The 18,544-nt window shown below is 45.1% G+C and overlaps 1 protein-coding gene across 1 annotated transcript in view; it reads left to right on the top strand.

Annotated features, from left to right (window-relative positions):
• Window positions 1-17,524, top strand: part of itpr3 (inositol 1,4,5-trisphosphate receptor, type 3) — a 48,427-nt gene extending 30,903 nt beyond the window's left edge. The window contains exons 29-59 of the mRNA XM_028011526.1: window positions 1,941-2,060; window positions 2,163-2,285; window positions 3,038-3,238; window positions 3,313-3,428; window positions 4,313-4,448; window positions 4,515-4,640; window positions 5,409-5,534; window positions 5,627-5,747; window positions 6,327-6,490; window positions 6,634-6,782; window positions 6,860-6,968; window positions 7,110-7,203; window positions 8,168-8,343; window positions 8,449-8,608; window positions 8,766-8,950; window positions 9,634-9,834; window positions 10,138-10,248; window positions 11,266-11,361; window positions 11,428-11,541; window positions 11,637-11,720; window positions 11,868-11,978; window positions 12,144-12,336; window positions 12,409-12,528; window positions 12,672-12,844; window positions 13,387-13,551; window positions 13,622-13,916; window positions 14,328-14,446; window positions 14,676-14,841; window positions 14,910-15,070; window positions 15,153-15,314; window positions 16,986-17,524. Of these exons, the coding sequence (XP_027867327.1) occupies window positions 1,941-2,060; window positions 2,163-2,285; window positions 3,038-3,238; window positions 3,313-3,428; window positions 4,313-4,448; window positions 4,515-4,640; window positions 5,409-5,534; window positions 5,627-5,747; window positions 6,327-6,490; window positions 6,634-6,782; window positions 6,860-6,968; window positions 7,110-7,203; window positions 8,168-8,343; window positions 8,449-8,608; window positions 8,766-8,950; window positions 9,634-9,834; window positions 10,138-10,248; window positions 11,266-11,361; window positions 11,428-11,541; window positions 11,637-11,720; window positions 11,868-11,978; window positions 12,144-12,336; window positions 12,409-12,528; window positions 12,672-12,844; window positions 13,387-13,551; window positions 13,622-13,916; window positions 14,328-14,446; window positions 14,676-14,841; window positions 14,910-15,070; window positions 15,153-15,314; window positions 16,986-17,102 (4,494 nt within the window). The 3' untranslated portion in view covers window positions 17,103-17,524. The remainder of the gene's footprint in view (window positions 1-1,940; window positions 2,061-2,162; window positions 2,286-3,037; window positions 3,239-3,312; window positions 3,429-4,312; window positions 4,449-4,514; window positions 4,641-5,408; window positions 5,535-5,626; window positions 5,748-6,326; window positions 6,491-6,633; window positions 6,783-6,859; window positions 6,969-7,109; window positions 7,204-8,167; window positions 8,344-8,448; window positions 8,609-8,765; window positions 8,951-9,633; window positions 9,835-10,137; window positions 10,249-11,265; window positions 11,362-11,427; window positions 11,542-11,636; window positions 11,721-11,867; window positions 11,979-12,143; window positions 12,337-12,408; window positions 12,529-12,671; window positions 12,845-13,386; window positions 13,552-13,621; window positions 13,917-14,327; window positions 14,447-14,675; window positions 14,842-14,909; window positions 15,071-15,152; window positions 15,315-16,985) is intronic.
• Window positions 17,525-18,544: the final 1,020 nt, after the last annotated feature.

Here is an 18,544-nt window from a genome sequence, read left to right as displayed (position 1 = left end):
CGATGCTGGGAGGCGCTCACCGCTCAGATTACCATCAATCAAAGAATCAATATGTAATCAATATATAATACAGAAATGTTGAAATTACATCAAAAATTAATCCAACTTCAATCTGCAGATCAATGGTTTAGAACTAGAAAATTTCTGAAGAAATTTAGCCGGGGCCTGCCAAAGCGTGCCCGTCGGTTTGGGCCCGGCGTTGTCATGCTAGAAATTAGCATCGATGCTAAAGAACGCTGCAATGTAATCAGTAGCATGTGGAGAATCACAAGAACGTTCAGTAAGGTGGCCGTGCACCATTCAGTATGATTAAAAATTTTTGTCAAGGCTTTTATTTTGAAATTTTTGTAAAACTTCATTTCAAAGTGCCAAACTAAATCCATGTATAACAGTCATTGGATAAAATCAGTTATATAATGCTGAAAAGAGCAATAATGTCATGTAAAAATTGTCAAGGCTTTTATTTTGAAATTTTTGTAAAACGTCATTTCAAAGGGCCAAACTAAATCCATGTATAACAGTCATTGGATAAAATCAGTTATATAATGCTGAAAAGAGCAATAATCTCATGTAAAAATTGTCAAGGCTTTTATTTTGAAATTATTATTATGCTTCATTTCAAAGGTCCAAACTAATCCCATGTATAACAGTCATTGGGTTAAATCAATTATAATGCTCAACAGAGCAATTACCTGATTTAAAAATATTCAAGGCTTTTATTTTGAAATTTTCAGTATGCTCCATTTTAAAGTTCCAAACTAATCCCATGTGTAACAGTTACTGAGTTAAATCAGTTATATACAGCCCATAGCAGCAATTAGTTCTAAAGGCCAGTTCAGTCCTGATCTGTTTCAACTGAGGATAGATAGAACTACAGTGATGCGTATTTGTAGTCCTAATCAGCAGCCAATAGCCTCTTGAGTTCCGTTGCTATGGTAAATAAGTTTCACACCAAGGTGTGAAGTGTTAGTGAGAGAGCCTGAGACAGCCTAGAAAATCCTGTTGCATGACTTTGCTCTGAAGCACCGTGACAGAAAACCGTACGGTCTAGATAAATTTCGAAAACATTTTACCGGAGCAGACATGCGTATCAATGTGAGGACCGATTTTGATACCAATCGTGCGATATTTGTGGGCGTGATGGCGATTTGAAAATTATTTTGGGGTGAAAAAATTGTCTTGATTTCTTACTCTAATCAGTGAGAGACGCACTCTAATTTTAGGAAAAATGAGAAACTTTGGGTCGCTTAGAGGCAAATTGTGGACAAACCGTAATTGGTATCGATGAGCCGTCTTCACTTTCGAAGAGATCACAGACGTATCTACAAAATTAAATTTGAATGGCATTTCTACGTGAATTCGTGACGACACAGAGAATCCTCAAAAATAGGGTATTTCTAGGATTTTTCCCATTGACTTATAATGGGTTTTTTTTCGTAGTTTTTTGCGAATTATGTCGCCATGTTAACCCCGAATCCCACCAAAAGTAATAGCTCCAATGGCGTGAATTTTCTGCACGTTTTGATACCTCATTTGTAGGTGTGAACCCAGCGGTATGAGCCGCATTGACGGTTACGGATGAAAAATAAAGAATTGGGAGAATAGTAATAGGTTCCTGCCATTGCTTTGCATGGCAGGCCCCAATAATGAAAAAGAAAATTATTTTTCTTTTCTAAAAATGAAATTTAACTCATTTTTAATGAAACTGGAATTAAAGCTTTAAATAAATCCGTGTTTCACTTTTATGATCACAAGTTTACTGAGGATTATTTAGCAAGGATTATATTTTATAGATTGTTGAGTGATAATTTTTTTCTGACTATTGATGATAATTTTGTTTTTTTTGTATTATTTATTGAGGATTATTTATCTGTGATCATATTTTGTGGGTTATGTTTGCTGGGTTTTGCAGCAGCAGCTCATTTCTTCTCTCCTCTAAGATTCTGGAGCGGCTCAATAAAATGTGCAGCTCTGGAGTCTGGAAGAAGCAGCAGCGGCTGCTGAAGAACATGGGAGCTCATAAAGTCATGCTGGACCTGCTGCAGGTTTCCTACGACAAGGTGAGGCGGGCCGGACCGCCAAAATAAAAGCACAGAGGCGTGGTTTATTCAGGAGGAGGAGTTCCTGTCTACAAATCCAACTTTTTCTTCCTGTCTGTGCAGAACGACGTGAAGATGCAGGAGATCATCAAATACACTCACATGTTTCTGCAGAAGTTCTGCATGGGGAACCAGGAGAACCAGGCGCTGCTGCACAAGAACCTCAACCTGTTCCTCAACCCCGGGGTGACGTTCAGCATCACAACGCAGATTATCTCGATACTAGCCGATTGTGACGGCAGCATTTCCATCTGCAGCTAATTCTGAAATATAAAAACAAATCAAATCAGATCGAATTTCAACTTTTCTTCACCTCTGGAGACTAAAAGTGAACAACAGAACAATCTAAAGACTAGAAATGATTTGACCTTTTAAATATTCTCTCTTCAAACTTTCCCCTGAGTTTATTTTTATAAAATTCATGGATGGATGAAAATTAGGGAAAAATGAGCAGAAAGTTAATAAAAGATCTCAGTTTGAAATGAGAAGAAATTAAAGACAAAAACAACTTTCTGCTTTTTGACTTTCATTATTTGGATGGAAATGAACTTCATAGAGCTGCTGGTTCTGGTTCTGGTTCTGACCTGCGGGTCGTGAAGGTTTGTGCTGCTATCAGTTTAAAGGTCAACAGAGGTCGTCATCAATAGCTTCAAAGCAAAAGCAGCACAAACGTAGCAGAGCTGATTGGGTTGACCTCTGATGACCTCTGATGACCTCTAGAAACTGTTTTATTAATGTTTTTAAAATGACAGCAGGAAAAACAAAAAGTCTTTTTGCTCAAATATTTGACATGAATTTTGCTAGATTTGGTTGCAGCATTCAGGAGGGGCTGGTTGACCTTTGACCTTTCATTAGCAGCACAAACGGACCTTTTTGACTGGGTTCAGTGGGACTTGAGGATGTGTGTGACCTTCAGCTGTTGTTCCCTGCCGCTGCAGCTGCAGGAGGCCGAGACGGTGCAGCACATCTTCAGCAACAACTACCAGCTGTGCAGCGAGATCTCAGAGAGCGTGCTGCAGCACTTCATCCACTGCCTGGCCACGCACGGCCGCCACGTCCAGTACCTCAACTTCCTGCACACCATCATCAAGGCCGAGGGCAAGTACGTCAAGAAGTGCCAGGACATGATCATGACCGAGGTGAGGCGCCGCGCCGCCGTCGCGCTGTGTCCGTGTTTCCATGGCGACCTCCTCACGCCGTCCCTGTGTCTCAGCTGACGAACGCCGGCGAGGACGTGGTCGTCTTCTACAACGACAAAGCGTCGTTCAACACCATGCTGGAGCTGATGGCCGAGAGCAGGGAGGGAGTCGGGGAGAAGAGCCCGCTCAGGTAACCATGGCAACCGCCCGCCATCCAATCAGACGCTCCTGTTTCCGGGTTTATTTATCCAACACGAGACGTCGAAATTCAAAATGCACCACTCAGCTTTTGGATCAACGTCTTCCTCTGGAAATATTTGAATAACCTGAAAGTTCAAGCAGAAATGATTCTGAGTTCTGAGCTGCCAGTCGGTTCCAGACGGACCGGAAACTTCAGCCATGAATGTCAAACGTTTAATTCGCTGCGTTTCTGTCGGCTAAATGCAGAATTCAGTAACGTTCTGGTCGTTTTCACCGCCTGGAACTGAAACTCCTCCTTCCTTCACCTTTTCTCTCCTCCTCTTCAGACGCTCCTCCAGTTCCTCTTCATGCCTGAAAGCGGCGCAGCGCAGTGGCAGGAACCGCTGCTGGTTTTTCAAAATAAAGTCAATTTTAGGTTTAAATTAATGTCAGATGGATAGGATAAATGTGCCAATATAAGCTATGTATATTTATATATGAATATATCTCACATGCGTTACGTTTTTTAAAAATCCTTCATTGTGAAAGTTTGGGCTTTTATTTTGACGAGGCTCTGCACTGCGATCAGTCACATATAGAGGAAACACTGAAAACTGATTCATTATTCTAAACATTTACTGGATTATTTTCTGTAAATGAGTGACTTCATTCAAAAGTCTCAGAGCAGAAGCTCATTTATGTTTTTACCAGGACAGACGAGGATTCAGGATGTGACTTCAGGTCCAGTTGGTTTGTTGAAGGAAGAAACCTGATCCGTTTTTCTGTTTCTCTCTGCGGTTGACGAGTTGTCGAGTCGTTCCTTCGGTTCTAACTGCCCACCCAGAGCTGTGAGAGCCTCCAGAATCTTTTGACCCGGTTCTGCTTCCTGAGCAGGTACCACATCTCTCTGGTGGAGCTGCTGGCCGCCTGCGCCGAGGGCAAGAACGTCTACACCGAGATCAAATGCACGTCGCTGCTGCCGCTGGAGGACGTGGTGCGGGTGGTGACGCATGAGGACTGCATCACCGAGGTGACCGGGTCGGGATCTGTCTGGGTTCCGGTCCTGGTTCTGGGTCTCACCCGTGTCTGTCTGCAGGTGAAAATCGCCTACGTGAACTTTGTGAACCACTGCTACGTCGACACCGAGGTGGAGATGAAGGAGATCTACACGTCCAACCACATCTGGAAGCTGTTTGAGGATTTCACCGTGGACATGGCGCGGGTACGAAACCGGGGCAGAAACTGGGGCAAAACAGGGGCAGAAACCAAGAGGGGGTACGAAACCGGTGCAGAAACTGGGGCAAAACCGGGGCAGAAAACAGGAGGGGGTACAAACCGGGGCAGAAACCAGGAGGGTGTACAAAACCGGGGCGGTGGGGCAGAAATGGTGGCAGTGGGGCAGAAATGGGGGCGGTGGGGCAGAAATGGGGGCGGTGGGGCATGGAGGCTACAAACCAAAACACTGAAATGAACAAAGTTCCTCATTAGGACATGAGCTCAGACATTTTATGTGACATATTTGGTGTTGAATATTTTTAAAAATAAGATTTTATTTATTTTCAGGAGATGTTTGAGTTCCTAAAAAAAACACTTTTCAACATCTTATGAAACTAAATGTTGAGTTGAACCACAGCTGTTTGTTTCATTTGTGTGTTTAAGTTAAGCATTTAAGAACTGATTTTAGTTTATTTTTGTTGGCCAAAATTAGTTTGTATTTATTTATCTATTTTATATTTTCTTTACGTACTAAAAGTATTGTCTGATTTTCTATAAATTTATAGATTCATTCATTTTTTATTCTAGTGATTGTTTTTAAAGAAAAGCAAAATAATTCTTCTGACGTTTCATATTTGATTTGCCAAAAGCAAAAGAAGAAAAACCAAGAAAAGGCAGAGAATGTGGAATATTGTTTCTGATATTCCACCCTGAAGCTTAACGGCTTCTTGTTTGAGTCTCAGGTTTTTAAATCGGAGCGTTTCTTCTTCTGCAGGTCTGCAACAAGCGCGAGAAACGACTGACCGACCCGGTTCTGGAGAAATACATCATCAACGTGGTTTTCGACACCATCACCGCCTTCTTCAGCTCTCCTTTCTCTGAGAACAGCACGTCTCTGCAGGTGGGGCGACTCGGACCCGGTGGGACCCAGCAGTCTCTGCTTGGACCCGGCGGTCTCTGGTTGGTTGAGCTGTTTCTTCTTCCCTCCCTCAGACTCACCACACCATCGTGGTCCAGCTGCTGCAGTCGTCCGTCAGGCTGCTGGACTGTCCCTGGCTGCTGCCGCTGCACCGCGGTCAGGTGGAGGCCTGCATCAAGACGCTGTCGCTGACAGGTAGCGCACTAAGCCCCACCCACTTCAGACCTCACCTCTACACCAGAAGACCAGAACCTGCTGGGTTTGTTTTTTTGAAATCCTCAGATTCAGCAGCTTCATATTCAGACTGAACAACTGGGATAAGGACTGGAGACGTTTTACAGGATTTATTGTCATGATTCCTGAATTCGTTCTGAAGGAATTTATCCTCCTTAAATTGAACATATCATATTTTTAAACCCTTCTTTGAGTCCATCCAGTTTTTCACAAAATTCATGGAAAATCGACACATTCCTGCATTTTTTCTCCTCAAAAATGATCCAAAACAATCAGGTTTCAATGTTGACTCCCACCTGCAGGTGGCAGTATTCCTTACTTCTCCACTGCTGACTCAGCCTCACTTGATGTCAAGATGCAGCCAAACATCAAACATAAACATTCTGAGCCGATCATTAAGCCTCTGTTTCTCCATGACAGATATAATATGTAATATTATATCTATGCACCAGGAGAGACGAAAATAAACTTTCTGCATTTCTGGACAAAATGTCTTTAAGGCCTAAAAACAGTTTTCTGTTTTCCTCTGGGCGTCTTCAGCTAAGAACCGCTCCATCTCTCTCCCTCTGGAGCTGGAGGCGCTGATCAACAACGTGTTGTCCAGCTCGGCCGTCAACACCCTGAACCGCTCCGCCTACAAGACGCCGACCCGCAGCGCCAGACCCGTCCCCTACGACTACAAGAACATCATCGAGAAGCTGCAGGTACGCCGCCGCAAGCCATGGTGGACGCTGCGGTGGATGTCCTCTCTAATATCGTCTCCCGTCTCGTCCTCTATAATGTCCCCCGTCCTCTCTAATAACGTCCCCCATCTCGTCCTCTCTGACGTCCCCTGTCTCGTCCCCAGGACATCATCAACACCCTGGAGGAGCGGCTGAAGCCGCTGGTGAACTCGGAGCTGTCGGTGCTGGTGGACGTCCTGCACCAGCCGGAGCTGCTGTTCCTGGAGGGAAGCGACGCGCGGCAGCGCTGCGAGTCCGGCGGCTTCATCTCCAAGTAGGTGGGCCGGGTCTGAGTGACTGCTGCCAGAGGCATGCTGGGAAATGGTGTTCACTGCTGTGTCTGCTCTGCAGGCTGATCCAGCACACCAAGGCGCTGATGTCCGCAGAGGAGAAGCTGTGCATCAAAGTGCTGAGGACGCTGCAGGAGATGCTCATCAGGACCCTGGACTTTGATGAGAAGGTCAGAGGTCAACCTGAGGCTCAGTCTCTGTGATTCTGATGCTTCTTCTGAGCAAAAATATGTTTAAAACAGATTAATATCCACTGGTTAAAAATGACACTAAATCCTTTTTGTGTTTGTTTCTGACCCGGTTTGATTCAGGGAATGATGCTGCGCAAAGTTCTGCTGCAGAACTACCTGTTCTCCAACAGGAAGAGCAACCAGAAGAACGACCTGGCTGAACTGGGAGCCGCAGGTACGACTGGGAGCTGCTGCTGCTGCTAGCGGGATGCTAACACTTCCTGTTGCTCCTTCACAATAAAAGCCTTAAAAAACCATCTAGGACAAATTAGACTAAAGTCTTAATTCAGAAAAAATGCTAGTTTGATTTCATTATTCAAACATTTGTTGTTGTTTTTTACTTTAATATTGTATAAAATTAAGATAATATTAATATTTATTTTCAGATTTTATTTTTGTTTCAAGAGATTTTTCATCCAGACGTTTTTTTATTCTGATTTGATGTAAAATATGAACACAGTGACCTTAAAGTTGACCTTTCATTCATCCACCTCCTCAGGACTTTAAGATTCAGTAACAAATGTTTCTAAAAAAATTATTTAAGTAAAACAAAAGAAATAAAAATAACTAAATAAGATTATTAAATTGTGAAAAACTAAATCAATGAAATTGTTACATTTTGAAAAAAATAATTAAATATAAATAAAAAGATATGTCTATAAAAAGAACATAATTATTTAAAAGGTAAGTGGTGGATCAGGGCGGGTCGGTCCTGCAGGATTCACTGAAATGAAACCAGAGCTGAGATGCTAACTGATGCTAATCGGACCCAAAGCCTCTCTGTCTTCTCGCTCTGCTGCAGCGGTTCGTCATCCTGTTCATTTCCTCACAGACATGACTTTATTTAATTACTGTTCGCAATGAGAGCCGTTCCTCTTCTCATCAGATGTTGGTTAAATGGAAAGAAAACTATTAGTGAGTAGATCAGTGGGCCGAATACTCAGCCCTGTGGGACTCCAAAGAGCTACAGATTGATCTGTGTAACCTGCACAAACAATAAACTGTTGACTTCATTTGTTTTCACACAAAACTCTTTAATGTTTTAACTTTGACCCATTCTGGGAGAAAAAGGCTGAGCAGGTGAAACCAAAGTTCTCCTCAGACTGACTGAGTAACTTCATGATGTGTTTGTGGGCCAGGTGGCGAACAGGAGCGCGACTGGGCAGCGGTGGCGGCCATCCAGTGCCGTCTGGACCGGGAAGGAGGAACGAAGCTGTTCACTGACCTGGTGATGAGCTCCAAGAACGACAAGATCTTCCAGGAGAGCATCCAGCTGGCCATCTGTCTGCTGGAGGGAGGCAACACGGAGATCCAGGTAGCACACCTGGATCTGCAGAGACGGCAGAGTTCACCGGGACCAGATGGCCGTTGTGCAAAAATCAAGCAAAATCAATGAATAAAAACTTCTGTTTGTCTGCAGAACTCCTTCTACAAACTGATGATGGGCGACAACAAGTCGGAGAAGTTCTTCAAGGTTCTTCATGACCGGATGAAAGAAGCTCAGATGGACATTAAGGCGACGGTTTCTGTAAACGTTGGTGAAATGACGCACAAGGCCAACGAGAAGGAGCTGGAGGCCGGTGAGCGGGTTTAAACGATGTCTGATAGTTTGAGGTCAGAGGTTAGCTAGGTGGTGGTAGTAGTGGGTTAGCAACCAGGGTTCAGGTTTAGTTACTCACGGTTACTGATGGATGTTCTGATAACGTGGTTCCCCATCACTGGCTCTCCCTGGTTCAGGAGGACTTCCTCTGATGGTTCACGGTCAAGGCATCGCCCCGGTAACGGCCGCCGCCGCCATGCCGACCCAGCAGGCAGAGGAGCAGCGGGAGGTGGAGGCGGAGATGGGACCAGCGGTCACCATCATGAAGCCCATCCTGAGGTTCCTGCAGCTGCTGTGTGAGAACCACAACAACAACCTGCAGGTTAGTCAATGCTAACTAGCCAACTGTAGCTAACAACCAGCTGCAGGTTAGTCAATGCTAACTAGCCAACTGTAGCTAACAACCAGCTGCAGGTTAGTCAATGCTAACTAGCCAACTGTAGCTAACAACCAGCTGCAGGTTAGTCAATGCTAACTAGCCAACTGTAGCTAACAACCAGCTGCAGGTTAGTCAATGCTAACTAGCCAACTGTAGCTAACAACCAGCTGCAGGTTAGTCAATGCTAACTAGCCAACTGTAGCTAACAACCAGCTGCAGGTTAGTCAATGCTAACTAGCCAACTGTAGCTGCAGTTAGTTAACAAACCAGACCAGTTCACCAGTAAGTGTTGGTTGTCTAGTCCCAATAGTGACTAGACAACCAACAAACAGCAGGAATCTGTAAGCTGGTTCAAGTTAACCAATAAGAACCGGATCAACGGGTCGGTTCCTGTTTCCAGCCTGGGTCGGGTTCAACCCGCTGCTCAGGTCCGGTTGGTTCTCCTCTGGTTCTCCAGCTGGTCCGGTTGGGTCACAAGATGTTCTGGACTGTTTCTAGTTACTCAAGGTCCAGATGATCAGCTGCTGTAGCCGGTCCAGGTCACCACAGCACCACCTGGTGGTGGTTAGAAGAATCACAGTGTTAGAGATGAGCCAGCTCATGTCTTGATGATTTTGTGTTCCCAGAACTTTCTGCGTTGCCAGAACAATAAAACCAACTACAACCTGGTGTGTGAGACGCTGCAGTTCCTGGACATCATGTGTGGAAGCACCACCGGCGGGCTGGGCCTGCTGGGCCTCTACATCAACGAATCAAACGTCCACCTGATCATCCAGACCCTGGAGACGCTCACAGAGTACTGCCAGGGCCCCTGCCAGGAGAACCAGGTGCTCCAACACACAGTCAGACCCAAAGTTTCAGAACAGTCCTTGTTCTTTAAACAAAGTCTTTGTGGAGGTCAGTTCAGAAGCTGCTGTAGCCGTCCCAGTCCAGCCTTCTTTATCGGTTCCAAACCCTGGCCAACACATTTCATGTTTTCTTTAGCTTCACTGGTCTTAAGGGACAGGGTCCGTTCGACCACAAAGCCTTTTTACTGTGAGCGGTCCGGCGAGCCTATAGTCCAGTACTCCACCGCCAGACGGTCATAAGGCTCAGAAACTGATCCCGTCGTGGATTTCTGTGTTTTTCAGACGTGTATCGTGACTCACGAGTCCAACGGCATCGACATCATCACGGCGCTGATCCTGAACGACATCAGCCCGCTGTGTCGGTACCGGGTGGAGATGGTTCTGCAGCTGAAGGTACAGCGGGTCGGCTGCTCTCACCTGAACTGGTCGGCAGTGACTGCAGATCACAAATCAATATTTACCCACGTTAACCTCTCCGATCCGATCTGATCGGTTTCAGGTTGGGATTTCTCACAAAAATCACTCCTACCTTTTAGAAATGCCCTCAGTTTAAAAAATATGACAAGTCTGTAGGTTTTAACTGTGCAACACCTGAGACGTTTACATGTGCAGGTACGGAGGACTGACCCTGCCAAAACTGGCAATAAATATAGAAATAAAATAAATGGCTTGGTAAGATAATCAATGTGCCAAATACATCATCCAAACAGAAAAAGTGAAAACTTTCCAGCTTATTAAATATATCATTTTGGCAGGTTTTGTCCTCCATATGTAGGAAAAGGAAACAAAGAAAAAAAGATTTTCAAAACTAATAAATGTGACCTAAACCTACAAATGTAGACAATTATGTGACACTTGATGCAAATGATGAAATAATCTCATTTACTGGAATCATATTCAGTTTGAACATATTTATTATAAATCACCAAATTACAACTTATGTTACTTCAAGGCACTTATTTACTAAATATAGCTTAGACTTGCTGTTATACAGGAATTATTTCAGGTTCCTTCCTTATGATGAACTAAATAATTCATGTTTGTCTGAATCAAATTTATCCCTGAAGACTTGTGATAATTAAGTTTTACTGTATTATAAAACACCAACGTTGGCTGGAAATCTTTGTTTTCTGCCTTTCTGTTCCACATTTTCGGTTTGACTGGTTCCATCCTTCAAAGATCTTTTTATTTCTCTTGGATTTTAGTTCTGGTTCTTTTCCTCCCAGCTTTGGTTTCTGTTGGATTTTAAATTGAACCTCAGATGAAGTGCATTCAAAGCGGTGTAGTTACAGATGTTTGCCTCCAGAGGGCAGCACCGAGCAGCTGCTTCATCCTCAGCTCTGATTGGCTGATCTCTCCTGGTTGAATGTTTGGGTTTTCTGCTGCAGATGTTTCTGTTTCTGTTGCCAGGACAACGCCTCCAAGCTGCTGCTGGCGCTGATGGAGAGTCGTCATGACAACGAGAACGCCGAGAGGATCCTGTTCAACCTGCGACCGAGGGAGCTGGTGAGGGCCGGATCCAGGTTCTGACCCGGTTCTGACCCGGCCCGGTCTCACGCTGCGTGTCTGCAGGTGGATGTGATCAAGAAGGCGTACCAGCAGGAGAGCGAGTGTGAGGAGGAGCAGGTGGAGGTGGAGGTGTCGCCGCGGGAGGTGGGACACAACATCTACATCCTGGCCCAGCAGGTGACGACACGCAGCCTCCTGATTGGTTGCTGGACTCCTCTGATGCAATTCTATTGGACCAGCTGTTTGTTCTGATACTGGGTTCTGATTGGCAGCTGGCGAGACACAACAAAGTTCTGCAGAACCTCCTGAAGCCGCCCAAGAACAGCAAGGAGGGCGAGGAGGGCATCTCCTCCATGGTAACCGTCCAACCAAACATCCAACCAACCATCCAACCAACTCTACATCTTTGTATGGTTGGGGGAACCGTTCAACTGTTCCTCCAACTATACATCTGACCAACCATCCAACCATCCAGCCATTCATCCAACCGTTCTCCCCCTCAGCTGACCCTCCAGAGCCGTCCTCTGTCCCAGATGTTGAAGTCTTCGGCTCCAGCTGAGGTCGTGGATCAGGATCCTCTGGACTACTACGACCAGCTCACGTCTCAGATCGAGGTCCTTTATCAGCCCAAACTTTGTCATCAAGCTGATGATGAAGTTCTTCATCTGAAGAACTTTTGAAAAATACTTTCACAAAATAAAACGCCCCTCTAAATGTTTCAGGTCTTTTAATTTGAAATTTCTCCAGCTCTTCCTGTCATCCCTACTTCATTTCTCCAGATTGTGCGTGAGGACCGCAGCATGGAGCAGATTGTGTTTCCTGTTCATCCCATCTGCGAGTTTCTCACCGAGGAGTCAAAGCTCCGAGTTTTCAACACCACGGAGCAGGACGAGCAGGGGTCAAAGGTCACGCACTTCTTTGAGCAGACGTCGTTCCTGCACGGAGAGATGGAGTGGCAGAAGAAGCTGAGGAGTGAGAGCAGAGCGCCAGCCGGTAACATCCCGGATGTTTTTCAGCTCTGAGCGTGTGTCCGGTCTGTTGCAGGCATGCCGGTTCTGTACTGGTTCTCCAGGAGGATGACTCTGTGGGGAACCATCTCCTTCAACCTGGCCGTCTTCATCAACCTCATCATCGCCTTCTTCTACCCCTACGACTCTGGCCAGGGTGTGTGGGTGGATCTTTGGTCACTTCTAGTTGAATGTTTTTGTTCCCTTCACTTTTAGACATCAGTTTTCATCAGGCTGAGGATTCAGGAACCATCAGAGCTCTGAAACTCCCTCTGATTGGTCCATTCTCTTCCTGTTTAGGAGCGATCGATGACTCCATGCTGCTGATGCTGTTCTGGATCCTGACCGGGCTCTCCGTCCTGGGCTTGTTCTCCAAGCAGTACGGCCTGCAGCCGCTCACGCTGGCGCTGATCCTCAGGTCCATCTACCACCTGGGCATCGGAAACACGCTCATCCTGCTCGGATCGCTCAACGTAAGACGCAGCTCAGCAGTGACGGGCAGCGCCAGCTGAGAAGTTAGCTGCGCTAGCTCTAAAGTGCTAACCATAAACATTTGTTTTGCTAATGCTAGCGAGGTAGACCAACATGGTAGTTAGCAGAAGCTAATGCTAAATTCAGCCACGTTGATACTATTGTTATTTAGCTAGCACACGGAACGTTTTCAAAGTTAGCAAAACGCTAAAGCACAAAGTGAAAAATCAGCTTCAGTATCAGTGGATTAGCAGATTCGGTTTAATCAGACAGATTTTCTTTCAAATTACTGAATAAAATCCAGGGTAGCACTTTATTTGACGGGTGTGTAAGACTGACATGACACCGTCATAAACATGAAGGAGTCTGAATGAATGTGGTAAATAACCACATTTTTAATGCAAAGTTGCTCTAAAAGTTGCATTGAAAGTACATTAAAAGTGCCAACTTTGCATTAATGTCTCATTATTTACAAAATAATGCAAAGTGTGTGTGTGTGTGTGTGTGTGTGTGTGTGTGTGTGTGTGTGTGTGTGTGTGTCCAGCTGATCAATAAGGTGGTGTTTGTGGTGAGCTTTGTGGGGAACAACGGGACCTTCATCATGGGCTACAAAGCCATGGTGATGGATGTGGAGTTCCTGTACCACCTGGCCTACGTCCTCACCTCCACCCTGGGCCTCTTCGTCCATGAGCTCTTCTACAGCATCCTGGTACGGCCGCGTTCAGTCCTCCAGGTTCTGCAGACCCTGATGATGATGATGATGATGTGTGTGTGTCCAGCTGTTTGACCTGATCTACCGGGAGGAGACGCTGTTCAACGTGATCAAGAGCGTGACCCGGAACGGGCGCTCCATCCTGCTGACGGCGCTGCTCGCCCTCATCCTGGTCTACCTCTTCTCCATCCTGGGCTTCCTGTTCCTGAAGGAGGATTTCATCATGGAGGTGGATCCGCTGCTGCAGCTGTCAGCAGACCCTCAGCACACCGAGGCAGCCCAGGACTTCCTCAAGTCGTGCTCCACAGACGGAGTCAGCTGCACCGCTGAGACGAGCGTGGAGACGGTGGCGGAGGAGGAAGGTAGGAGCTGCAGAGGTTCTGATCCGGAGCCGCTCCGAGCTGCTGCTCAGAGTAACGCTGGTAAAAACCTTTACGGGTTAATAGAGGAGCCATGTTGGGATGACTTCCTGGAGGTGGACTTTCAGAGAGAGTTGGGTTCTTAAAGAGACAGGGGCCCAATTCCAAGGTGCTAAATCAGGAAGTCAAATTTCTTTTAAGTTATGTTTGATATTTATATTATTTTTACAACAACTAAAGGTAACGGGCGGAGTTAACAGCAGGGGTGGAGCTAACCCCCGGGGGCGGGGTTAACGGTAGGGGTGGAGCAATCTCCCGGGGGGCGGAGTTAACAGCAGGGGTGGTGCTAACCCCCGGGGGGCGGAGTTAACAGCAGGAAGTGGAGTTTAACCCTACGTTGCTCCTGGTTTCCAGGGGAGCCCAGCACGGAGCGGGCCTGCGATACGCTGCTCATGTGCATCGTCACCGTCCTGAATCACGGCTTGAGAAACGGGGGAGGAGTGGGAGACGTTCTCCGTAAACCATCCAAAAACGTGAGGTCAAAGTTCAAATATCTGCACCAGAAAGTAGAACAGATGATTTATTTATAAAACCTGGAGTTTCTGCTGTTTTATTGGATCTGCAGACGTCAGTCCAGTCGGTTTATATGACCGGATCATTAATGAGGTTCTGCAGACATTAAGACTGTAGCAGAACCCGGTCCTGGACCGGTTTTGTTTACTCGAGGTTCTGTCAGTAATGTGGGACCGGACCTGTGTGCAGGAGCCGCTGTTCCCGGCGCGTGTCGTCTACGACCTGCTCTTCTACTTCGTCGTCATCATCATCGTCCTCAACCTCATCTTCGGCGTCATCATCGACACGTTCGCCGACCTGCGGAGCGAGAAGCAGAAGAAGGAGGAGATCCTGAAGACCACATGCTTCATCTGCGGTGCGTAGCGGTTCTGACCCGGTTCTGACCCGGTTCTGGCTTCGCTGAGCCGTGTCTGTCCCCTGCAGGTCTGGAGAGAGATAAGTTTGACAACAAGACGGTTTCGTTCGAGGAGCACATCAAGCTGGAGCACAACATCTGGAACTACCTGTACTTCATCGTTCTGGTCCGGGAGAAGAACCAGACGGATTACACGGGTCCTGAGAGCTATGTGGCCCACATGATCAAGGTATGGAGCCGGACCCGACCAGAACCCACCCGAACAGAACCGACCCGACCCGGCGGCCTCACCGTCTCCCTGTCTGTCCCAGAACAACAACCTGGACTGGTTCCCACGGATGCAGGCCATGTCCCTGGTGGTAACCGACGGCGACGGGGAGCAGAACGAGATGCGGATGCTGCAGGACAAGCTGGCGTTGACCATGAAGGTGGTGACGACGCTGACGGGCCAGCTGAATGAGCTGAAGGAGCAGGTACCGGGTTGCTGGTTCTACTCCACCTGCAGAGGCGCCGAGGCTGAAACAGGACAGGCTGTGAAATTAACCACCAGTCCTCCACACATGCTCAGCTCATTTAGCTAGCTCGCTCGCTAGCTAAATATTTAGCTAGCTCGCTCGCTAGCTAAATATTTAGCTAGCTAGCTGGCTAATTAGTGTGGAGCTAAATATTTAGCTTTTTAACCATTTATTAATATTCAAAGAAAATATTCAGCATCAAAGTGAATATTTAACTAGCTAACCAAATAGCGTGCAGTTAAATATTTAGCTTCAAACTATTTTTCTTGCTAGCTAAATGTTTTGTTTGATAATTGTTTAATGTAAAACTGTGACCTTTATAAATTAATTAATGACATGGTGAAAATATGACTTTGAAATATTAACCACATTTTTTATCTTTTAACAGCCTAAATAACCCAAATTATTGCTGTTATTTTTGACTGTTTACAACCAGCGCCATAACCTTAATGAACTCATGCCCATATTTAAACTTTAAACTCCTCTGCCTTATACATTCTGTACTGCTCACTTATTTTACCTTACCTAAGTTACTGTGTGGAAATTTGGGGCAACACTTACAGAACGTTACTACAACCATTATGCACATTACAAAAAAGAGCCATTCGTTTAGTTCATAAGGTTGATTTTTACTGTCATACCCACAATCTATTTATAGATTCTTATTTATTGAAATTCACTGATTTAGTAGAGTTTCAAACTGCACAGATTATGTTTAAAGTCAGAAATAAAATATTGCCAGAAAAGATTCAACAATTATATTCCGATAGAGTGGGGGATATGACTATAGAGAAAACCTTAACTTCAGAACTTTGAAGGCTCGTACAACAATGAAAACATTGTGCATTTCGGGGGTTGGTGTGAGGATCTGGAATAAACTCTCTAAAGAGCTGAAGCAAAGTCCAAGTATGAGACATTTTAAGAAAGGTCTCAAGGCAGCTATTATTCAAAGTTATAAGGAAGAACAAGGGGGATAATCCTGGTTGGGAACCAAAACTTTAGGTATGATGTCATCAAGTAGGTGGCATGTCGGCGCAGGTGTGGGTAAATATATAAAGGTATGAAAATAACAGTGTATTTTGTCTATAAGCAGATGGGCGTGTATATGGGTGTATGTACGTATATATGTTTGTATATGAAAAAATATATATATGCATGTGTACAGATGTGTATGTGTGTGTATGCACTATTTTCATCTAGCTGAGGAAATCTTATTATACTTATTATTTCCTTTGTCAGAAAGGATATCGGACATTGAAAATACTGTGATAAATTACAGCTGGAAAAGCGGTATGATTACATAAGTTATACTTCAGCATACTCCTTTTCAGACTCATAATCACCGATGTGATGTGTTTTTTTTGTGTGTTTTTTTTTCTTTTTTAAAAGAAATATATTATGTACTTTGTGTCGTTTACACTGTCGGTGAAAGGTTTGTCTGAAATAAACTAAACTAAACTAAACATATAAGGACATTAGGACCAGGATGCAGAATATCCTGGAGACAAATATGAATGATCTGTTGGTTAAACCAGACGTTGAACCTCCAGGTTCATCCACCTGAGCAGCAGGCAGGAAGTAGTCGGGTCACCTGGAGGAGTGACGTGTGGACTTCCTGTGTGTGTGCAGATGACGGAGCAGAGGAAGAGGAAGCAGAGGATGGGCTTCGTGGACGTCCAGGCTGGAGCGAGCGGCGCCGTGCCGCCGAGCGCCGCCGGAGGAAACCATCAGATCTACAAATCCTAGAGAGACTGATCAGCATCCAGCTGGACTGATGCTGCTGCTGGAGCAACACACACACACACACACACACACACACACACACTGCTCTGATGTGACCCTCTGTAGCCTAAAACCTGCTGAGTTGTTAAGATTAGCAGCAGATTGAACAGTTTGTGCTTCAGTTTGTGCTGCTTTTAGTTTTTATGTCATAAATTATTCTGATGCATTAAAGGATCTTCAGGAGGCTGAAGGTCCGACCCGGTCCAGACACTGAAGGAGGTTCTGTTCGGTCTGAGTGGAAGAATACTGAACATTATTAAACTAAAATCTGTTTGTTTTAATGTAGAAACTAAAAGACGCTGAAGTTCTGTGAGGAAAAGGGAAAGGGAAGTTGTGGCTTTAGATCAGATCATGTTGAAATAAAATCCGTTTTCTGTCTAATAAAACTGCTCTGAGTTTTTACTGAGTTTCTCTTCTGAAACAAAATGGCGGCAGCGTTAGCTTCCAGCACAAGCAGCTGAGGACAGTTGGGCACGGTGGTGGAGGGATGATGCCTGGGGCTTGTTCTGCAGTCACTACAACAGAACGGCTGGAAAGAGAAGAATCACAATTTTCACAGAGAAAATCTTCTGAAACATTTATTTATTAACACAGCAGCTCTGTCAGACCCGGTTTATATTATTAAAATATTGTCCCATTATTATTGAAGAGTTCAAAGTAAATGTCTGTAGACATAATTCTTTACAGTTTTAATTTAATGCCTCAGTTTTCTCCGCTTGACCTTTTGGCTGTGATGGGAAAAGGTTTGTGGAACATCTGGACCAATCAGCTCTCTGATGGAGTCGGTCATTAACTTTTATAAAAAATATATTTTTTACATATTTGTTCAAATTGTCTTTATGTCATGAGAACGATTCGGTGGAAAACTTGAGCTCCTCTGCCTTCTCCCTGTGCAAGTAGAAACAGCCAATCAGAGCCAGGGGGCGGGTCTTAGTGCTGTCAATCACTATCTGTGGCGCTGCGCAACCCTCCTACTGTTGCATCTTTTCCTCTTGTAGATGCTAAGGCTAGTTAGCATAGCCACTGATGAAGGCGGATCTTTTTTTTCTGTAATGGTGAGTTGTTTCTCCACTATGAACACATTTAGCAGCGAGTACATGAGGATGATGAACAGCGCTAAGCTCCTCCTCCTGGCTCTGGTTCAGTGATATCTCAGGGAGGAAGACATTTCATCTTTTCACAGATGAAATGTCTCCTAATAAAATGTTTCAACATGCTGACAGTTTTAACAAATACGTAAAATAAACACTTTTTTAAAAAAAAAAGTAACAAACTGCAGCAGCTTTAAGGGTTTTATGTTATTTTCTGTTCTGGATTTAACAGGGAACCAAAGAACAGAAGCAAAAACATGAGAAATATGATCTGAGTTTTTAGTTTCCATCAGAACTTCCTGCTGTTTGGACCAT

This window comes from Xiphophorus couchianus, chromosome 24 (genome assembly GCF_001444195.1).
Source record: "Xiphophorus couchianus chromosome 24, X_couchianus-1.0, whole genome shotgun sequence".
Taxonomy (NCBI): Eukaryota; Metazoa; Chordata; class Actinopteri; order Cyprinodontiformes; family Poeciliidae; genus Xiphophorus; species Xiphophorus couchianus.
The sequence above is the reverse complement of the archived record's forward strand: the minus strand, read 5'-3'. Positions and strand labels throughout refer to the sequence as shown.